Source organism: Trachypithecus francoisi, unplaced genomic scaffold (assembly GCF_009764315.1).
Source record: "Trachypithecus francoisi isolate TF-2019V2 unplaced genomic scaffold, Tfra_2.0 Lachesis_group4, whole genome shotgun sequence".
Taxonomy (NCBI): domain Eukaryota; kingdom Metazoa; phylum Chordata; class Mammalia; order Primates; family Cercopithecidae; genus Trachypithecus; species Trachypithecus francoisi.
In genome coordinates, this window is record NW_022681469.1 from 55,992,392 (window position 1) to 56,013,713 (window position 21,322).

At 35.7% G+C, this 21,322-nt stretch overlaps 1 protein-coding gene across 2 annotated transcripts in view; it reads left to right on the forward strand.

Moving 5' to 3' along the window:
• The window catches only part of RELN (reelin), a 517,743-nt gene that overhangs the window by 243,473 nt on the left and 252,948 nt on the right, over positions 1 to 21,322 (forward strand). For both annotated transcript variants that reach the window (XM_033192854.1, XM_033192856.1), the window contains exons 7-8: positions 767 to 863; positions 5,814 to 5,865. In XM_033192854.1, the coding sequence (XP_033048745.1) occupies positions 767 to 863; positions 5,814 to 5,865 (149 nt within the window). The remainder of the gene's footprint in view (positions 1 to 766; positions 864 to 5,813; positions 5,866 to 21,322) is intronic.

Genomic DNA, 21,322 nt, shown 5'->3' on the forward strand with positions numbered 1-21,322 from the left:
GTCCTAAGATTTTAATAACCACTTCATTTTACAGTAATAAAGATAGGAGCTAATTGCGTTATTTGCAAAGTTAGCATAATAGCTCAGTATCCAAAATTTGCTTGAATTAGAATTTGTGTGTATATCATACTAATACGTGGATTAAATACAATCTGATTTCATTGTTTTTAGCATGGTGGAATGTATACATGCAGATTTGTCTGAGGACAGTCATTTTAAACATTTACACTAACCATAACTCCAAAGAAAAATGTTTAAAATGCATAAAACACCTTTTAATTTCAGAGATACAAGTTTTTATGTAAGTGGATATTACTCTGCTTATTTTTAATACTTGCAAATGTCATTGTATTGGGCATGTATATATTATATAATTATTGATTATAATATCATCTTTCATTAAGTACCTGCTGTGACATTGGTTCTGTACTCTGAGTTTTATATATAATCTCTCATTTCATCCTCACAATAACTATGTGGGATTTAGGTCAGTATTGTTATCCTCGTTTACAGGTGAGGGAACTGAAACTTTGGAAGGTTAAGTAACTTGCCCACCACTGTAAGTTACTGAAAGAATTGAGATTTATGTTCAAGTGTTTCTGGTTTCAGATCTTCTTAACCTTATTATAGTACAAAATATCCCTGCTTTCCTCAAAATGGTGATTTGAGCTGAGTAGCAATAACTATTACATCTCTTCTTACCTGAACAGTAAGCCACATGTGCTACTTAGTTCTCAGACTTGGAATGTGTTCTGTGTTCCTGCAGGGTTGAATGTAACAACTGTGAGACTGGAGAACAGTGTGGTGCGATTATGCATGGCAATGCTGTCACCTTCTGTGAACCATATGGTCCACGAGAACTGGTAAGTATGTGCTATTTATGTACATTATTCCATTATAGTATTTACTGAGCTTTTTGCCAACAAAAGTTTTTCTTATGCTCTTAAAGTTCAGATGAAAATTCGAATATGATTTATGAGTCCTATTACAAATATCTTAAAATTGGAAGGGGCGATTCAATGGCCTGTTTTCAGATGTAAAAATAAGTAATTCAATGATAAAATTGTCAGCATCAGTGGATCTCATTAAACATGGAGCATCACTATGATTAGATGGCTTTTTAAAAATATGAGTATTTGCTATAATATAAATAATAAACAGTTTATGGCCTTCTAAGTTCTCCTATAAAGCCATGCTCTTAAAATTGTCCTTATTTTCTCCTTGCAAGTCAAAACTGTTAGATGTTCAGTTTTATCACGTTATTTTAAAACTTTGGTTCATAGCCACAGAAGAACCTGATGGATTTTTCTTTAAGTGAAAGAGCACCCTGAATAAACCAGTTTTAAAAAATTTTTGATTCATGTCAAATTACTTAGAAGCAGATTATTTTCCTTTACTTTAGATTGATTAGTAGCTTTTGCTTGCCAAATCATATGTGTAAAATGAAACATGAACATTCAAAAAGGAAAGAAGTGAAACTACTAGCCATCAGCATGCAGCTAATGAGCCTTTTTTGTTGTTGTTGTTAACTTGGTAATTCTTTCTGGCATGAAGACTACTTTCATTTTACCTTCTTGAAAAACAATATAAAAGCACTTGTTATGTTATATCCTGTCTCGATTCCTTTGTCCCTAATACTCTTCTTGTACTATCTCTTATGCTTTACTTTTCTGCTTTGCAGCTTGGCTTTAATGCTTGTTCTTTTACTTCCCATATCTTCCTTTTCAGAGGGCTTCTGGTAATAGGTTGTATTTTTCACCCTTCTGTCACAATTGTGTTTAAAAATCAGTAACTTTCAAAGTTGTCAAAAGACTGACTTCCAATGTAAATTGTTGGGGGGGCGGGTGCCAAGATGGGCAATTAAAAGAAGTTTTAGTTATCAAAATGTGAAAGCCAATTAATTGTTGTAAGATGGTTCTTATTTTATGCTGCTTAAATACCCCTTTCATGCCAACAGATACATTTAATTTATTAAAGATACAAGCTTCAGAGCATTGATGAATTGAGGAGTTTTTAGTTGAAATTACAACACAAACAATTAATTGGATGCAAATTAAAATAATAGGTGCTCATAATTCAAGCCTCACAAGTGCTATAATATTCCTGCAGAGAAGTATGACTCTGGTGGTGAAGTTTTTCTTGAAAAAATAGATTTGCTAGTACATTTTAGATAATATACCATGACAGAATTAATTATCTATAAACCTTACCAAATTTAATTTTTTTACTGTAGTTAATTGAGCTTAGACTAAATGCCTGTTTTAGAAGGTGTCTCATTTAGTAGTATTCCTGGAAATGCTTGGCAAGTTATTTTTGTTGCCACTGGTTAATAGGAAATAAAAATATCTAAGAATATAATGCCAAAATTCATATTTTCATAGCATAAAACTGAAGTATTATTTAATCCTTTGTATGTTTAGTCCTGATTGTTTCACCATATCCCTGTTTATTTAGCATTAGAGTTGACATATTCAGTGGGCTATTTTTGAATTGTGTTTTATAATTAATGTAGGATTAGCCTTTCAACTAAAAAGGAAAATATTCAAAATAATTATCTTCATCTAGGAAATAAGAAAGCATGTAGTTTTTATATTTCCATTGTAAGCATTTTCCTAAGATGAATTTGTATGGTGGGATTCAAAGGGAGTAAAATAAAGCAGATTGAGAATGATGGAGATGATGTCCACATTTTATACTAACTTCTAATTTTTCATAATTTTTATACTGTATTGGTGTCCCCAAAGCAAAAATATATATTGTACCCAAGTTGTGTTTATAGAAGACAGATCAATCAAATGAAAAGTGAGGAATTCAATTTTCAGTTAACATTATATTCAATATTTACTAAAATCCAAACATTTGCATGGTACTTTATGACTGAATCCAGTCAAAATTGTTGTGCATGAGAACTAATGAACGTTATCAGCCCCCAAACATCACTTTTTAAACAGTATGCCTTCTTATTTTTCATAAAACCCATTCTTCCTGAAGTTGTAAGAAAAAGAACCACAAACAAAGAACCTTAGTAGGCTAATGCTTTATCTTTTAAAATGCTGAAAAGAGGATCTCCATTTTTGTGAATGTAGTTAAAAAACCATTTCATATCAGGAGAAGTTAGTCAGTGAGAGGTGGCAGCAACTCTTACCTGGACATAGCACAAGTTTTTGTTCCTTTTACTGCTATGCCATGCACCCCTCACTGGGTTTTGTTTAACCCAGTGAAGTCTCTGTATTTCAGGTGGTGACACTGAACTTTGTTTATTTTGTTAGCATAAAATAAAGATATAAAGGAATTCATTTACTCACTCCTTTAAAGGAAAAATATGCTCTCAGAATTTAAAATGAAATGAGTTGTGTTACCCTCCATTTTAAAAAAATAAATTATTTACTAAATTATTACTATTATGTTTTAAGACAGGGCTTCACTCTGGCACCCAGGCTGGTGTCCAGGTGTGCCATCATGGCTCACTGCACCCCTGACCTACCGGGTTCAGCTGATCCTCTGACCTCATCCTCCCACTTCAGACTCCTGCCTCAGCCTTCCGCCTCCTGCCTCAGCCTCCCAAGGAGCTGGGACTACAGGCATGCACCACCATACCCAGCAAATTTTTTTAATTGTTTGCAGAGATGAGGTCTCCCTATGTTGCCTAGGTGTCTTGAACTCCTGGGCTCAAGCAATCCTACTGCCTTGGCTTCCTAAAGTGTTGTGATTACAGACATGAGCCTCTGGGCCAGGCCTATTTACTGAATTATTCTCACATATTTGGAAATGCATTTTAATTACAAGGGTGAGTTTGGACTAAAACAATATCAAACCCAATAAAAATTTTTAGAGAAAAAGTGCAGAATGAACAGCTTTGGCCTACCGTGATTTCTTCTGATTCATTTAGTTATCATACTAATTTCCTGTAGTTTTGAGTATATTTAATAATTTAAGAGAGACTTGGTAAAAAAAAAAAGTTATGTCTCAGACAGTCATAGTTAACCATATTATTTACCAAAAGCTCTTTAAAGGCAACTTTTGTTTCAGAATGTCAAATATAAAGGCTTAAAAACTCACATTTGAACTCAAGATTAATAATTTGTAATACCCAATTATAAATACAGGTATAATTTGTATTATAATACTCAAGTATAAATATAGGTGAATAGATTTCAGAATACATTTCATAGGTAGTGCTTCTTTTTTTTTTCCCCTTATCTTTCCTGTTCTTTCTTGTAGCTGATATTTTACTAATAAAATAAATGAGTAAAGGTAAAGAAATGAGTCAACCAGTCCTAAGCTTCCCTGGTGAAAAAAATTAGAATCAGTGACTAATCAAAGTCTAGGTTCACCCTCAGTTAGCACACATAGTTTGAAATTTGGCAATATTTCACACAACTTGCTGTTCGCTAGCAGAGGTCACGGCTGTGGCACTTGATCAAGTAGGTGACACAAGCATCATTTATTACACCATCAGGATAAGTAAGACTCTTCAGTACATTTAATGCACTAGCAGTAGCTTTATAGCCATGTATTTAAAGCACATGTTCAGTCACCTCTCCAAGTCATGATATAGATATTTTGATATTCACATGCATCCGATCTTTTAATATTCACATCTCAACAGAATTCCAACAGAACAAGAGGCTTGCTCACTCATTTCCTACGGCTGTTCGTGAATTGTATTGCACTTGACCCTTCTGCAGTTGTGAACTCTATCCTATAAGGGGTAAGAAAGTGCAGGGATATGTCTAAAGATGTTATTAAGACGTATAAGAAGCCAAGTACAACAGAGACTCTGTCTCAGAAAAAACAAAACAACAAAAAGAAAAGAAGCAAAAGTAAGACAACCTACTGCCTCTGCCACAGTGAAGAGTTACCCGCTTTCTATTGCATAGGATGGAGTCATTGAAATGTCCTATATTGTAGTGTACAGAGTTTCAAAACCCAGCAAAATGAGAACCTGAATTCTCGTCTCATTTGAGCTGGTATGTGTCAAAGTTACTGCTCTGACCCATGAAAGGGTCAGATAAAAAACATGTTAAAGGATAAAAAAAAATGTTAAAATTAAAGAAGCACCATTCTTCTTTCAGAAGGGGGAAATTTTGCTTAAGCATGCTTCTTCATGAAACTAAGGAAAAGTAGCAGAAACTTGTCAGAAAACCATTTCTAGGTCCAAAATTATATTTCTTTTCTTCATTTTTTGGTTAACAGTTTTATTGAGAAATAATCCACAGATTCTACATTTTTTAAAGTGTACAGTTCAAGGCTTCTGGTTTATTTACAAAGTTATGGAACCATTATTACAATCAATTTTAGAGCATTTTATCACACCCCTCCACAAAGAAAGCCTATGACCTTTAGCTATTGTAGTTCTATTTCTTTTTCAAAATAATTTTATTCTGCTTATTTGTTCTTAATTTATCTCCCAATTTTTGTTTGGTAGCCTTTTTGCTACATTCTCTTTGGGTCACAGATCTGTTGATATGGTAGGATGGAGGGGAGATGGTGGAATGAGTGGAGAGGAGCCTTGTTAAATGCCTTCACAAGATAACCTGCTGGATTCCGTTAAAAACAGTTTATGAAAAGACATTGAGAAATATGCTATCCATCCCCAAGTCAGGATTTCACTTATTTATTCCCCACAGGGGAACAAGAAACAGATCTGTGTTTGGACACACTGATAAAATGAACTAACAACTGGATAAATGCAACTTCTGTTAATGGATTTCCTCTTTCCTCTTTTTACTCTTCCCCTCCCCGTACCCCTCCCAGCATCTTTCTCCTCTTTCTCCTATCTTGTCTTATTTTTATGTATTCTTTTTCTCTAGATTACCACAGGCCTTAATACAACAACAGCTTCTGTCCTCCAGTTTTCCATTGGTAAGTGTTTTTAGCAGTTATAATGATTTAACTTGGAAACGTTTGCTTTAAACATGGTGTGCAATCAGGATTGTAATGCCAGATGCTTTCAGATTTAGAGAATGGTAAGTCTTAGTTTTGCAGTAAATAATCTACAACATTTTAAAAGTGAAATAAATATTTTTAAATGTTACATTCTGTTCTCACTTCTCTCCAGCAGGGAGTGGTGTTAAAAATACTGCAGATAATTCTATAAATCTTAAGATGATTTACATATGTATTTTGCATACATTGGCTTATTCTATTACATCAGGATTACCTTCCTGGTTGTGTTTTGCTCAGATTAAGATTGAAATATGTTCTGTTTCCTGAGGTCTGAGTAACTGGTAGTGAGAGAGATAATTACTGGTAACTGAAAGAAACCAATTAAGGCTTCATGTTTGGCATGAATAATCTGTTAAATTCAAACATAGATAATGAAAACAATGACTGTGTCTGGCAGTGTTTCTTTTAAGTGCTTTTGTTTTAGAGCTAAAAGTTCCTACCCAAAGCATTCAGTAAAATAGGGTGCCTTTTGATCGAGTGTTTGCAGTTTTGCTGTCTATTCTATTACTTTCCATTTTATTTTTCAAGGGTATGTATTTATAAGTAACTGGTATACATTTACAAAGGAAATGTTCTAGGAGAAGAAAGATGCTGTCTTTTAATGGGGCTAGGTCCCATAAGAGTGAAACCCCCTCCTGGTCATTCCCTCTGGCATGAGAATTGCAGATGTCCAGCAGCTATGCTCAGAACAGCATCCTCCAGTCGCTTCCATATCTTAGAAGGTCCACCGTTAGCGAAAGGACTGTTTCCCTCAGGAGCCCTCTATTCCAAATTGCAAGCCAGTGTTCTACACCCAGGAGCCCACTGTGGTTGATTGTGCTGAAGAACAGTTTTCTTTAAGTCATGTATTTGTCACTTTTTCATCAGAGTGCCTTGTTTCAGCCTGTGTAGCAGGTACCATATGAAATCACCTGGTTACATTTTGGGTTTTCTTCTCCAGTTGACAGTATTACCTACAACAATTTACAGGCAGTTCAGAAGTCCATGTATGATCATAAGCTAAGCATTAGGAAAAACAAAAATAATAGTTTTTTGATGAAAGAGTTTTCTTTGACTTATTAACAAGTGTATCCTAACTCTTCTGTAGCAAACACATAATGTTTTTATAATCAAAAGAATATTTTTAAAGAGTTGTGGTGCTACAAAAATAATTTTTTTGACTGTAGCATTACAGGCAACTTAGAGCCTCTTAATCAGAATAAATGTGTTTAGATGAATTATGCTGTTAATATATAAAAATAAGCTGAATAATGGTTAATAATGTATCAGTATTCTGAGTACTTGTTCTTTTTGTTAAAGAAATGAACAGTAGTTTCAGATATTGTCTTTAAGCAATTAAAGAACACGAGAATCAATTTTAAAATACATGTCTCCTAATTCTAATATTATTCATACTTTATTTAAGTGAGGAGAGCTCCTATACTGATTAAATTATCCTTTATTAAAGGGGAAAATTACATTTTGGTGAATAGTATACTGGTAATATGGCTTAGATTCTCTATTTCCTTGCCTTTCATTTGTACCAATTACAATAGAGTTGATGAAAAAGAAGAGGAGGTAATCAGAGAATGAAGGGTTTGTTACCTAAGACTCAAAACCCAGAGCAAGCACCAGGGCCAAGGTCTCAGGACTAGACACAAACATGGGACTTAGCAAGAACCTTTGGTCTCCCCACAAGCGAGAAGACTGTAGACGGTCAGAGCAACTTATGTTATTTAAAGCATGGATTTGAATCCCACTGAAAGACTGGAAGAGTAACAGAATTGGGGAATGAGAGAGAGAGAGTAAGGAAAAAATGAAGGAAGGGTGGAAGGAGGAAGGAAAGAGGGAGGAAGGAAATGAGAAAAAGAGATCTCAAGTTTATAACTAAAAATACATTTACATATCTTTTCAGGTGGCAGTTTTAGAATCAAAAGTGAAATTTTAACATATCCTAGGAATGAAATGGAACATATTTAGTAAAAGAAATTGTAATTTATTGTTTATAAACTTCATTGGTGAATTTACTTACTACATTTTGAGAGTAAAAAATTGTGGGAAACCAAGAAGAGTTAGGATGGGAAAGAAACAATGTAGCAAACCATCTGTTGTATGGTATGTGGTGGTATGTGGTGAATACAGTATAGTGGGCAGAACTTTCCAGAAATGTTTTTGTGTATCTCATTATCATTTGTTTATATGGATGTTTATGAGGTATGAGGGTGTGACATCATTCTGTTTACTTGAGTGATATGAGGGCCAGATTGAGGAACACTCACAAATTCTAGAAATGCCATAATTGTGTGTATCCATAGTAATCAGATACCAAAATAGAAATTAAAATGAATCCAACCAATCCAATAGCAACCATCATAGCCATTTTATTTATACTCAGTTCAAAAATTATATTAAGATTATGTTATAAAAAAACTATATGTTAACAATTCAACATTTACATTTCCTTGTGTACTATGGAATTCTCCAAATCTATACTAATAATATGGTTACATATGTTCAGTTAGTTTTAGTTCACTCCTTAGGAAGTACTTTAGGATATTAAATGTTAAATGTTCACTGTGTAACACAATGATTCAAAAAGTTTTCTAGGGAATTCCATTATTATTTATGACCTAAGTGATCAATTATGTTCATAATTGAGCATAGATCCACAATTGGAGAAATTATTGTGTTGATACTTTCATATTGCTCTTGTAAACATTTTCAGTTGCATAACAAATGTTATCCAAAAGACTCCCAAGTTCCTCATACAAAAACTGCTTGAATTATTAAGGGGTGTCTCAAATAAATTCCATCATGCCAATGTTTAGCAGCAATGCTCTCTCAGTTCTTTCAAATACACACAATATATACATATATTACATTACATATGTATACATACATGTGTATATCTGATGTGTTTATATAATGTATATTATTATACATGTGTATATAGATTACGTGTATATATACACATATACACACTCATACATATATATACATAAATGTAAGGCTGTCTTAACCAAATGATTTTAAAAGTTAAAGAATCCTGAAAATGCATTTCTGCAAGATGAAATTTATCATGTTATCCATAGCTAAATCATCTTGGAAAGTGTCCTAAAATATTCTTAGAACTCTTCATTTTTCCATTCCAATGAAAGATCTTGTATCCATTTCTGTGCTGAGGCATAGATTTGCTACCATTCTCACTTGATTCATTAGATTCAACTTGTGGAATTTATAGTTGTAGCCTTAGGGGCATTTATCCGCTTCCTTTAGATTTCCTCTGGGGCAGGAAGAAAAATTTGAGATAACGCCCTTGCAAAATGTTATCCTACGGATGCCTCCGAACTCTGCTTTCTCAGGCAGGGTTGAGGGTCCAAAGAAAATGCCAGTAGCACTTCGTGTCCATCATTCACTTAACAAAATTTCACTGAATATTTGTTATGTGCTCAGTATTTGCTTGAGCAGGCTTTAACTCTGGGAAAACAAAGTAAGTGAGAAAACAGAACACATTTAACAAGGCACTGGGCACATACAGAGCATGAAATCTCTAGAAAGTGGCATTGTTGTAAACAGGGTGGGTCTGTATATAGGTCCCCCGGGTGGCAGTGCCTAATGAGGTCCTTTAGGAAGGCTTCTTAGGAAGGAGAATCCCTGTCAACAACCTGAGTCACTTGAAAGGACAGAGAAAGGTTTCTCAGGTGATGAGGCAGAATGAACACAGGCAAGGCATTGGAGGGGAACATGCGTACCCTCCTGGAGCAGAGGAACTGGGCCTGGTAGCTATGAGCAGTGTCAGATAAAACTGCATCTATCTGAACACTAATCTGTATCAGCTCAGGGCTTCAACTTATTTAATAGAGAGATAAATGTTAAATGGAGGTTTTAAACTCATTTAATTTAGCCTTTTAAAAGTAAAATAATGTTGTTCTTTAGCTATTTAATAGAGGTCTGCAAAAGAACCTCTTTCTGTCTTGAGCAATAGAGAAATAGAATAAAATTAATTCTTCAGAAAAATTATTTGGGTAGTTGTGTTAGGGGTGACTTTGTCATTTCCTTGATAGAGATCTGCATTGAGTCACTCTAAAAGAATTTACTCAGTAATATGCTTGTTCAGTTTAGCTTACCTCTTACATCAGATTAATAGGATTCATTAGCCAAACAAAGAATAAAGGTAAAGCATTTAGAAACACACCATGAAGAATAAATAGTTTGGCTTGCCAGACAAATCTATCTTGTCCATCACAGTATCCTCAGTCACTAGTCCAGGGACTCATAATAAATAGATGCTCATAAATATTTCTTGCCTGAGTGACAAGTAACCATTACAAAAACATCTATAATAGTATGTTACCAAGTGTTAAATTGATATGATGCAGACGTTTCATGCTAAAAGCGGGTTTGGGGGAGATGATCTGAGGACCACAGTCAATGGAAAAGATTACCCAGAAAGAAACTGAGAATCATCAGTCAACTATGCTTTAAGTGAAACAAGTAGACAGAAATATATATGCATGTGTTTATCAGTATGTAATTACTGAGCTAACTAGAATCTGTTATTTGTTCATGATTTATAGGATTAGTACCTTTTCTCTTGAGTTTTACTCATGGATGTCCTAAACATTCGGGTTTTATTTTTGTACGTGTGTTTAATTTTTTTTTTTTTTTTTTTTTGCTGCTTTGTTTTTGTTTTTATCATTTCAAGACAGAAGGAAGTCATTAAATCATAAATGCTTTGTATTTACATATTAAGATGTACAAATGTTCTTAGGCCTGAATTATTCTCCTTCTGTACCGTACGTGCTACGGAGTCTCAGAGATGAATGAGAGCCACTCTTTTTACACGAGCGTATTTTGAAAAATAAAAACTGGAAATTATAAAAGCTGAAAATACTCTTAGCTGAATTGGAATATTGCTTTGTGAAAGAAAAGAGATCTGGTATTATTTTTTATTTAATAGATGTAAAGGATAAAATGTCACTTGTAAAAGGTATTATATTTCACTTAGCATAAGAAAAGCAGTTGATTTTTCCCTTGAGCCTAATTCATAAACATCTTAATTACTCAGAACTTGATTCAGTAGAGAAATTCTCTCTTAACTCTTTTAGAACAGGTAATTCAAGAGGAGGAGAAATCGATTCCTCCATATCTTGGTATGAATTATTGCTCATTTCCTCCACGAACTTACTGAAATATATGTAAAATTAGATTCTCATTTTTTTTTTCGAGAATCACTCTCCCTGGTGAGTGAGACCTTGAGGAACTTATTATGGAATAGTGAACACCTCTTCTGAGACATGGACACTTCTAAGTATGAGACTAACAAAATCTTTGGTGACCTGAGTCCAAAACAAAAATAAATAAAACACTAAAAAATTTTAATGGCAAAAATAATACATATGTTTTATAAGGTTAAATACATGTTTTATTTAGGGGTGAGATTATTGGATATAAAATATATTCAACTAAGATTTAAGATTTGATTTCCAGATCTTCAAATATCTATATTAAAACAAAAAATGAAATATTTATATATGGAATACCTCTATGTTAACTAAAATTTGGTAAGTAAAGGAGTGAAACTGATTATGATGCAGGGTATCCTGCTTTGTCATCCCAGAGGTGACCTTTTTAGGAAATGTTTATTTTTAAAAATGAATTTAAATGAAATATATATAACATGTATTTATATATAATATTTATAAATATATATATTTCAAATCCACCTCACCCCAAACTCTTAAGCCCTAGCTTAAGTAATAAAAGAGAATATTCTGAAATCCTGTAAAATACCACTAAGCTCAAAGTTCTGGCAAAGATTGTTGAGATTAATTATAAGTGTTATTTAATTATTAGAACTGATAATTAAATATTTTTATATGAATTAAAATATACAATTTGACGTAAGTATTATCCCCTTTTTCTTTTGAGATATTCAATTTGTCATTCATCTGATGAGGCTTAGAAAAATAAATGTCAGTGATTCATTCATAAATCTGTGCTGTTAACATTTTGAGGGGACTGTTCTAGTAGAAGGAATACAGCAGTGAACTACAGGATGAGAAGAAATTCATTATTGATGTAGACCAAATGGTCTCTCAAACACCACTCCTCCATGAAAACTCATCCCATTGCCCCAGCCTGATATCTTTGAAACTCCACCTCCTCTGAATTTATTTTATGACAGGTACTTCATTCTGCTTTGATAGATACACTGACCATTTCTGCACATTCACTTTCACCTCTTCTAACTTAAATATTCCTTGAGGGCTAAGGAGCGTACAAGCGTCCCTTTCTGTATGTAGGACAGAATTTGGCTCACACCTAGAACTAAAAAAAAAAATGTAACTAAATTGAATTCCTAGGTTAGTTTAGGGATTTCATACTGTTCCACATTGGTGTGGAATACTATCCTCATTCTTGACCTCTGAAGCAAGGGAGTATGCGAAATGAAATCCATGGGCATTGCTAGAATTTAGTCTGAGCCTGCAGTTTCCAGTTTCTTGTCAATTAACCAGGGACTCATCTGTCAAAGAGAAGATCTTTAGGATCTTTAGAATGTTTATTATGTGTATCATAATGTACTTATGTTCACTGTAGAGAAAGCAAAGCCTAAGACGCTACCCCAATCTTTGAGAAGTTTATTATCAAATAGAGGGGAGGGGTGGGGGGAGAGTCCACATGGGAGAAGAAAACAAGTATGGCAGTAAACATGGCTGATTAACAGACGCAGACTACAGAGGAGAATGACAGTGTGATTTGTTGGAAAGTCCAGGAAAGAGGAAGGGCTGGAGGGAGGACTTCATTATTTGGGAAAGAGATAGACAAGAGCAGTTACGGTATCACCAGAGGGTCAGGCGTCACAGTGCAGGTTAGGGAAATGGCACCCTGTAGGAAGAACAAGACGCAGGAGCCCTGCTAAGAAGTGGGGACCAAGGTCAGAGTCAGACAACAACAATGATACTAATGCTGTCTCCAGATTGCCAGGAGTGGAGGAGAGGAGATACTTAACACTTGCTGCCCAGGGTGGGGATTACTCCTCCTAGAAAATGGCCCAGGCATGAGCATCCGGGCGTAGTTTACTTGGGCCCTGGGGAAAGGAGGACGGCCTGGCGGGGAACCTGGCAAAGCCAGACACATCTCTCTTCCTTGTGTTTCATGCAACATGGCAAGAGTTCTCTACTGTGGGCCTGGGAGAAAACTTGCAGGGGTTGGGCACTTGGAAGTGGTTGGAATGTGGCTTGGCATTCCATAAACTGGGAGAGAATGGATCCCTGTCTCCATTATGGTAGGAGTACCAGTGATAATGAAGAAATATAAATATTTTGTAAGTGAGGGAAGAGGGATAGGACTGGAAGGGAGAAAAGCACAAGCAGGGAGGAGGACAGCTGTTCATTTTATATCCTGTGGTCATTGTCCATCTGCCATGAACTGGAAGAAGTCCCCTAATGAGGTTTGGGAAACTCAGCCAGGAAAGTGACTAAGGGACAAAATATTAAGTACAATAAATCATGCACTGTCACATTTAGCCAGAAAGAAAGGTTTGTAAGTCTGATAGTCAAAACAGAGATTATTACTAGTAGCCTCATTTTAAACATAAATATAAAACAGAAAGTGGAAGACAGTTGCTTTTCAAACCTGATTCTTTTTCTATATTTTATGAGAAAAAGACTTTCAAGTATAAAGGAAGCATGTTTTTAGTTCATGTATAGAATATTTTTGAAGATATTGATTTTATTCTTCTACTTTATTTGACCTCTCTTAATCCTTATTATCAGTTTTTAGATGCTTAGAATGAAAATTTTGCTTGTATATAATGTTCCCCCATACAACAATGTCCTTGAAATATGTTTTCTCACTTAATAAATGCTGAATTCCCCCATGGGTATTTTTGGTGGGCAAAACAAAGGTATAGACATAAACTCTAGACTTCCCTATCCAAATTCCCTGGCCCAAATTAATTGATAATTTGGGCTGACCAAAAACTTCAGATATTTGTTTCTCTAAATTTATAATTTCTATTCATAAAATAATTATCTTAATTTTGATTATCATAATTTACCAAAATTAAATTTGTTTGCTCTGTCAAGAACAGTTCTTGACAGATCCAAGAGTAATTAGAGGATTTCTGTTCATGCAGAATGGAACTATTCTTAATTAAAGTAATATCTGTGGGCTTCTTTCAGTCACAATTGTCATCCCTGTCATTTGGGACTGAGAAGCCCCAGGACACTTCCCGCCTGGGCTGCCACAAAGCATTATCCGATACAGTAACCATTTTTTCCTGCCCTGCTTCTTACCCATGAATCAAACTGCTGCCCTTTTGGCTAAGGCCCCTGAACTTCAACAAAGCGTGAGTTGCCTCTATGTGCAGGCATAGGCAAGGCAAATCGAGCCTGTATTTCATGAGAGCCAGAAGCTGCTCTGCATGGTGGGATATGCACACACTGTCAGGCATGGGGGACAGCAGCTGAGTGCATACCAACCAGGCAGATCATTGACTCAACCGCATTCCCTATGTAGCCATTTCTCATGCATTTATTTTACCTGTGATCAGAGAATTGGTAAAATAGCACGCTTAGAACCAAATTCTCATCTTCCCAGTAGATTTTCCCTCCTGCCTTGAACTCTGTTTTCCAAAGTACCCTGTGGATATATGATGTACAGTAAGGTAATAAGAGTAATAAAAACAATTTGCTTTGAATATTATCAAGCAAAAAGCTAGCTACTAGAAAATAAACACTTATATTTTTATAAAATTTAAAAATTATTGGAACAAATTTATATAGATAGTCATATTATCAAACAAAATGTTCAGATATATAAAATGTTATATAGTGTAGGTTTTTGTACTAGGAGAAGAATAAAACAATGAAAACTAAAAAAAAAAATATATAATACCAGCCATCCTGGAAATTACAGCATTACATGCTTAAAACTGGGAGTCATATATTAGATACTGTTCATGAGTTAGTACTCCTAGACTTGCCATGTCATCAAGATGTTGCTCTACTTAAGAGTAGAATATTTTGATACCATGGGCCAAGAGAGCTAATATTTTTAGGGATTTTCTGGCAGATGGTAAAGAAGGAAATTAAAATCTAAGTATGATATAATCATTTTTCTACAGTGCTGTTCATAGAACTATCAAACTATTGATAATCTGGGTAATAATGGTCTTATTTGGGACAGAGTTATTTGAAAAAGAATTGTAAAGTAGCAAAAAAGCTTTTATTGTATTTCTTAATTTTGTGTGTGGGGGGAGTAGAGTAAGTGTATTTTCTGCCTAGTGAATAATACCTCAAAATTCACCCTTAGCTTCAAAAAAAAGGGGTAAATGCCAGAACTACTTATGTTACCCATCACGTTTTTCATATTTCAATGTAGAATGAGGCAAGTCTGTTTCTTGAATGCCCTAGCCTACAGAAACATGTAATATCCCCTGAGAGTAACAGTTTCTAGCTGTGTAAAAGCTCCCTAAAGTTTGCCCATTCATCTCTTTCCACTCACTGCAGCCTCCAGTTAATGGTCCGGATCTCCTTTTATCTATCTAGAAAAGATGAAAGGATGCGCTGATCCTGCTAAGAGTTGTTCTAGTTTGTGGCAGGAGTTCTGAGTAGCCAGATTGCATCCATTCTATAACTTTATGATCTTTCTATATCAAATGCTGTTGTTGACATGCAGCTCCTAGAGCTGTGCTTGTCTCTGAGGTCTGAGTTTTGAGTAATGGCAATGGCAGCACTCGCGCTGCAGGAATCCTCAATAGGGTTCTGTCCAGACACTCCTCAAGCCTTCAGTATTTATGGGTCCCACTGTGCTATCTAGAGGCATGATTTCTGGCAGTGATTTTCCCCATCTATAAATTCTGTGAGATCAATTCTCTCTTTCTGTGGCTCTGTGCTGCATTTGAAAAGGCAGCTCATTTTTAAGGCAGAGCTTTGGGGAAAGAGGCTGCTCCCAGCAACCACTACCAATCCCCAAGATAACAGTAGCTTCTTCTATTGCATTCTACTGTGATTTACTTTGAAAAGTCCTGGGATTGGTGGGGAATGATATAACCAAATTTTAAAAACTACCCAAAACTACCCAGGCCTTGAGAGACTAAACACCAATTGATTGATCCTTCTATAAAAGTAAAACAAAATATATGTAATTCTTGAAGATACAGGCTCACAATCCCTAATCTGCAATTTCGTATTACAAAAAATATGGAAATATCACAAGCCAGTTTTTAAAAAATGTATGTGATGGCAAAGTTTGACATGACCTGAATTCATTTGGCAGCAAGACCTGTGTTGAAAGGATTTAAAGCTATTTATGATCATTATTTCTGTTACTTATGTGAATTATCATGCATTTCACTGCAGAAGTGTTAATGTGTTGGAATATAGAGTGCTGCTCTAGGCATGGCATATGCACCATATTGCCTTTTTGAAATCTATAAGTTAATTAAGTTATTTGAATTACAGAATTCATTTAACTTCAAGGGGTTATGGACCTATATGGCTATTATTCCAAGGAAGGAAGTAACTCTTTAATTTTCAGTAGGAGTTACTAATACTTGTATTTTTAAGTGGCTTTGATTTTATATCAAATCAAGCTATTCTTTATATTGTTTGTTATTATGCCAACTACTCGAGGGATGGAAAGAAAAAACAAAGTTTATTTGTGAATTTTGGAAACTTCCTGGCTCTTTGTATATTATGTGTATATTATGGTAAATAGGCTACTGCACAATGAGCAGAATTTTTATGTACTTAATATGCATTGCATTTGATTAGTACATAATTGCTGCAGGTTATGTGCTTGTGTATTCTTGAGATTATAAACTCTAAAAGCTCTTTAGGATTCTCCAGGCCGGCATAGCACAGAAACATTCCAGTTAGCAAGCCTTGGAAATTACAGGTTCTCTCCAGTTTCTGAGTCCCTGAGGTTTAATGAGGTTTATCAGGGTCAGTGTAGGTTTCATTTTGACAACACAGTCAAAAATGAATGGCAGGTCAGGTGTGGTGGCTCACACCTGTAATCCCAGCACTTTGAGAGGCCAAGGCAGGCGGATCATTTGAGCCCAGGAGTTTGAGACCAGCCTGGGCAACATGGTGAAACCTTGTCTCTACAAAAAATGCAAAAAAATTAGCCAGGTGTGGTGGCGGGTGCCTGTAATCCCAGCTACTTGAGAGGCTGATGCGAGAGGATGCCTTGAATGCTGGAAGTTGAGCCTGCAGTGAGCTGTGATCACACCACTGCACTCCAGCCTGGGCAACAGAGCAAGACCCTGCCTTTAAAAAAATGGCATTTTTGTGTGTGTAAACATTGCTTAGAAGTCATTTCATCAATGCTAATCTAGTTGTACTGTGATTCACTTCCATATATAAATATTTTAATTGAGTCAAACCTGCCTTAAGAGAAGAAAAGAATTTCAAAAATTTCAAATTCTTATTCTGTCTTTATTCTTGTCGTGTCATTAAATACATTTGATTGTGCCATGCTAAGCAAAGTGGAAAATGAACTTTGTAGTCTGGATTGCCTTGCTCTGGGACCTGTGATTTAAGACATTTTTGAAATGTAGGAATGTAGCGCAGTACAAGCTCTGTACAGAGGTGGGTCTGAGTTGTGTAGATCCACCTTTGAAGCTTAAACAACTTGAGTGAGGATTAGGGTCTCTCTCTAAGGAAAAAAATACAAAATTACACATTCCAAATTAGGTACAAATGTGAAAATTTATTAAGAATGCAAAAAGAAGTAAAAACAAATTACAAATTGTTCAGAATTGACCGTATCACAAACATCACAAAATCAAGAAATACAACATTTTTGTTAACTGCCTGAAATGTTCTATAGTACTTTTTTCCTTACATCTTTTCTTTTTTTTTTTTTTTTTTTTTTGAGACGGAGTCTCACTCTGTTGCCAGGCTAGAGTACAGTGGCACACTCTTGGCTCACTGCATCTGCTTCCTGGGTTTGAGCGATTCTCCTGCCTCAGCCTCCTGAGTAGCTGGGACTACAGGTGCGGGCCACCACGCCTAGCTAATTTTTGTATTTTTAGTTGAGACGGGGTTTCCCCATGTTGGCCAGGATGGTCTTGATTTCTTGACCTCATGATCCACCAGCCTCAGCCTCCCGAAGGGCTGGGATTACAGGCGTGAGCCACCACGCCTGGCCGGCCGTGTACTCTTAAATCGCCTTTTCCTATGACAACAATTTTGTAATATTTTCTGGAAATAATAGAAAGGGTTTTCTGCCTCTAGCTTGTTAGATCAGAGTTGATGCTTAATATTTGTCTTTGCAACTCCTTACTGATCATGTCATTTAGATTTTTAGAATCGTTATAGAATTGGAAAACCTCTCTCTTATTTATATTTCAGGACATTTCAGCTTCCCTTGTGCAGCGACTAATCTTAGCTGCTCTCTGAGTTGACGTCACTCATTAAATAGTGTATCATCATTATCCTTGAGTCATGATGCTGGATGTATCAGCACAATGGGCATAGGAGTTCCTGGAAGCTGTTTTTATAGTGAGAATGACATGACTAGACTACAAATTGGAAAGTAAACCACATAACTATATCACACTAACCCAAGATAAATGTATTTCCACGATCTTAACCAACTGCAAGTGTTATAAAACATGGCCATCAGACTATATTGCTAGAGCTTCTCCCAGGACCTTAGATAGTGCTGACCAAAGTGAGGGCCATGAAGCCGAAGCTTCATCAGCTTCGTGGTAAATCCTCTTTTGTCTATGACAAACATGTTGGCATTGAACATTACACTTAGATTTGTTGCACTGATAATACACGTTCACATTCCGACATTCGTCTTATGACACTTCCTTCCTGCTTTCTTACTCCCACTGCAAGTTGCCTCAACTTTCCCTTTCAAATTCTGATTACATCTTATCTTCCCTTTATTTCATGTTCTATTGCTTTTGCCTTGTCATATAGGGACCATAGAGATTTCTATATACTGCTATAGCTACTGTTCTGATTCTCAATAAGAAATAATCATTAATGCAAAGTAATATTTTTTATTTAATGTAGATATTTTAAGCCATGGATTTTTTTTATATATTTGGAATATTCTGCAGCATATACATATCACTTTATGACTCATATATACTGACAAACAATTTTTTTTTTTACAATTTTAGTAAGTTTTCTTTTTTTTAATTATACTTTGTGTCCTGGGGTACATGTGCACAACGTGCAGGTTTGTTACATATGTATACATGTGCCATGTTGGTGTGCTGCACCCATTAACTCGTCATTTACATTAGGTGTATCTCCTAATGCTATCCCTCCCCCTCCCCCCACCCCACGACAGGCCCCAGTGTGTGATGTTCCCCTTTCTGTGTCCAAGTGTTCTCATTGTTCAACTCCCACCTATGAGTGAGAACATGCAGTGTTTGGTTTTCCATTCTTGGGATAGTTTGCTGAGAATGATGGTTTCCAGCTGCATCCATGTCCCTGCAAAGGACATGAACTCATCCTTTTTTATGGCTGCATAGTATACAGATAGTATACACATGGTGTATATGTGCCACATTTTCTTAATCCAGTCTGGCAAACAACTTTTACTGTTGGTATAAATGAGTAGAGGGAAAAGAGCACTGATTTGGGAGTCAAGCCATATAGTCCTTTCTCTGCCAGTTGAACTCCCCACATAACCATGGGTAGTGGTAGAGGCTGCCTGGGCCCCTCACAAGTAAGCACATTCATCTTTGTGATCTCTTAAATGTCTTACCACTGTGGTCCTAAGTCCTAGAACTGGGTAGCAACAATGAGCCATGAGTTAAGCAGGAATTTAGTTTGGCTGAAAACATGGTTATTATGTTTTCTGTTTCAATTAAGGCAGCCCTTACAAGAAATATTAAAGCAGTCACCATATCTTTAACCAACTGTAGTTAATTTATACTTGTAGCTTATTTTATCACCAGGGAAAGATATTAAACAGAGAAACAGAAATGTAGCATTGGCAGAACTATGTGATGTTGTTACCCAGATAATACTTGGTGCCAGCCTGAGATGCTGCCCTTCTGGCTCTTCCTAGAAGAGCATCAGTGTTTGTAATAGTGGACAGGGGTTGTAAATCACCTCATCTCTCTATCCTGCTGAAAATAGGTACTACAGAAAAGTTAATAATAATAATAGTATTTTTGTATTTCCAAAAGACACTCTTCCTGGAGTTTAACTGACGAGTCTCGGAAGGGCTTTATTGCCTTCATTCATTCAAGTGTTCATTGAGCTCCTCTTCTGTGTGAAGCAGCTCTCAAGGCACTTAGAATTTGTGAAACAAAATCTTTGCTCTGGAGGGGCCAACATTCTGGTGAGAGGAGGCAACCTTCAAATAAATGAACATGTCAGGGAGTAATAAATGCAATGAAAAAATTAAATCAGAGGTCAATGAGTGATGGGGTTAGCATTTTATTACAGGTGGCCAGGGTAAGGCATCTGAGGGGTGTAACCATTAAACAGAGGCCCGAATCATGTAAGAGAGCTAACCGAGCAGAAGGACTAGCCAGCATCAAGAGTCATACCCACTGGTGTTTGGGTGGCCACAGCAGCCCTTATGGAAATGTCAGTACTAAATGATGTTTTACTTCTTAAGTGAGAAGGGCTAGTTAGAGGGTCTGTTTTTCCTACTTTTTTTTCTGAATGACAGCTGAGGTTAAAAGAAATGAGTCTGAATCACAAGACAGCAACTAGGCTTTTGAGTTCACATATGCTTCTAACATAAGAGATACTTTTAATAGTTGGTGATTATTGATGAACTAATTGATGAATTGATTGATTAATTCATCATCTTGGCCTGGCTTCCTATGACAAAAGTGAGAAGTTACTTGTCTATTTTTTCTAAATGATACTAGGGACAGTAGTATTTTAAATAGAACCAGAGTAAAAGTAGATACCTATTTCAGTTGTAGTTTTCGATTAGGTAAAGTAGTGCCTAGATCAGACCAAGTTTACAATAAAATATTTGTTAGAATTATACTGATGAATCTCTCCAACATTAAAAGGTAGCAACTGTTTAGAAATATCTGTCATTCTTTTTATTCCTTCATTTTTAAATAACAAATACTGGGTACTGTTTTACACTGGTAAATATTATTTCTTTATGGTAAAATTGTAACTTTAGAAATAGTTTTTTGTTTGTTTTGCTTATCTGAGAGGTCAAATCTTTGTAAAAAAAGAAATAGATTTGTGGTCGGGTGTGGTGTCTCATGCCTGTAATCCCAACACTTTGGTAGGCTGAGGCAGGCGGATCACAAGGTCAAGAGATCGAGACCGTCCTGGCCAACATGGTGAAACCCTGTCTCTACTAAAAATACAAAAATCTGCTGAACGTCGTAGCACCCGCCTGTAGTTCTAGCTCCTTGGGAGGCTGAGGCAGGAGA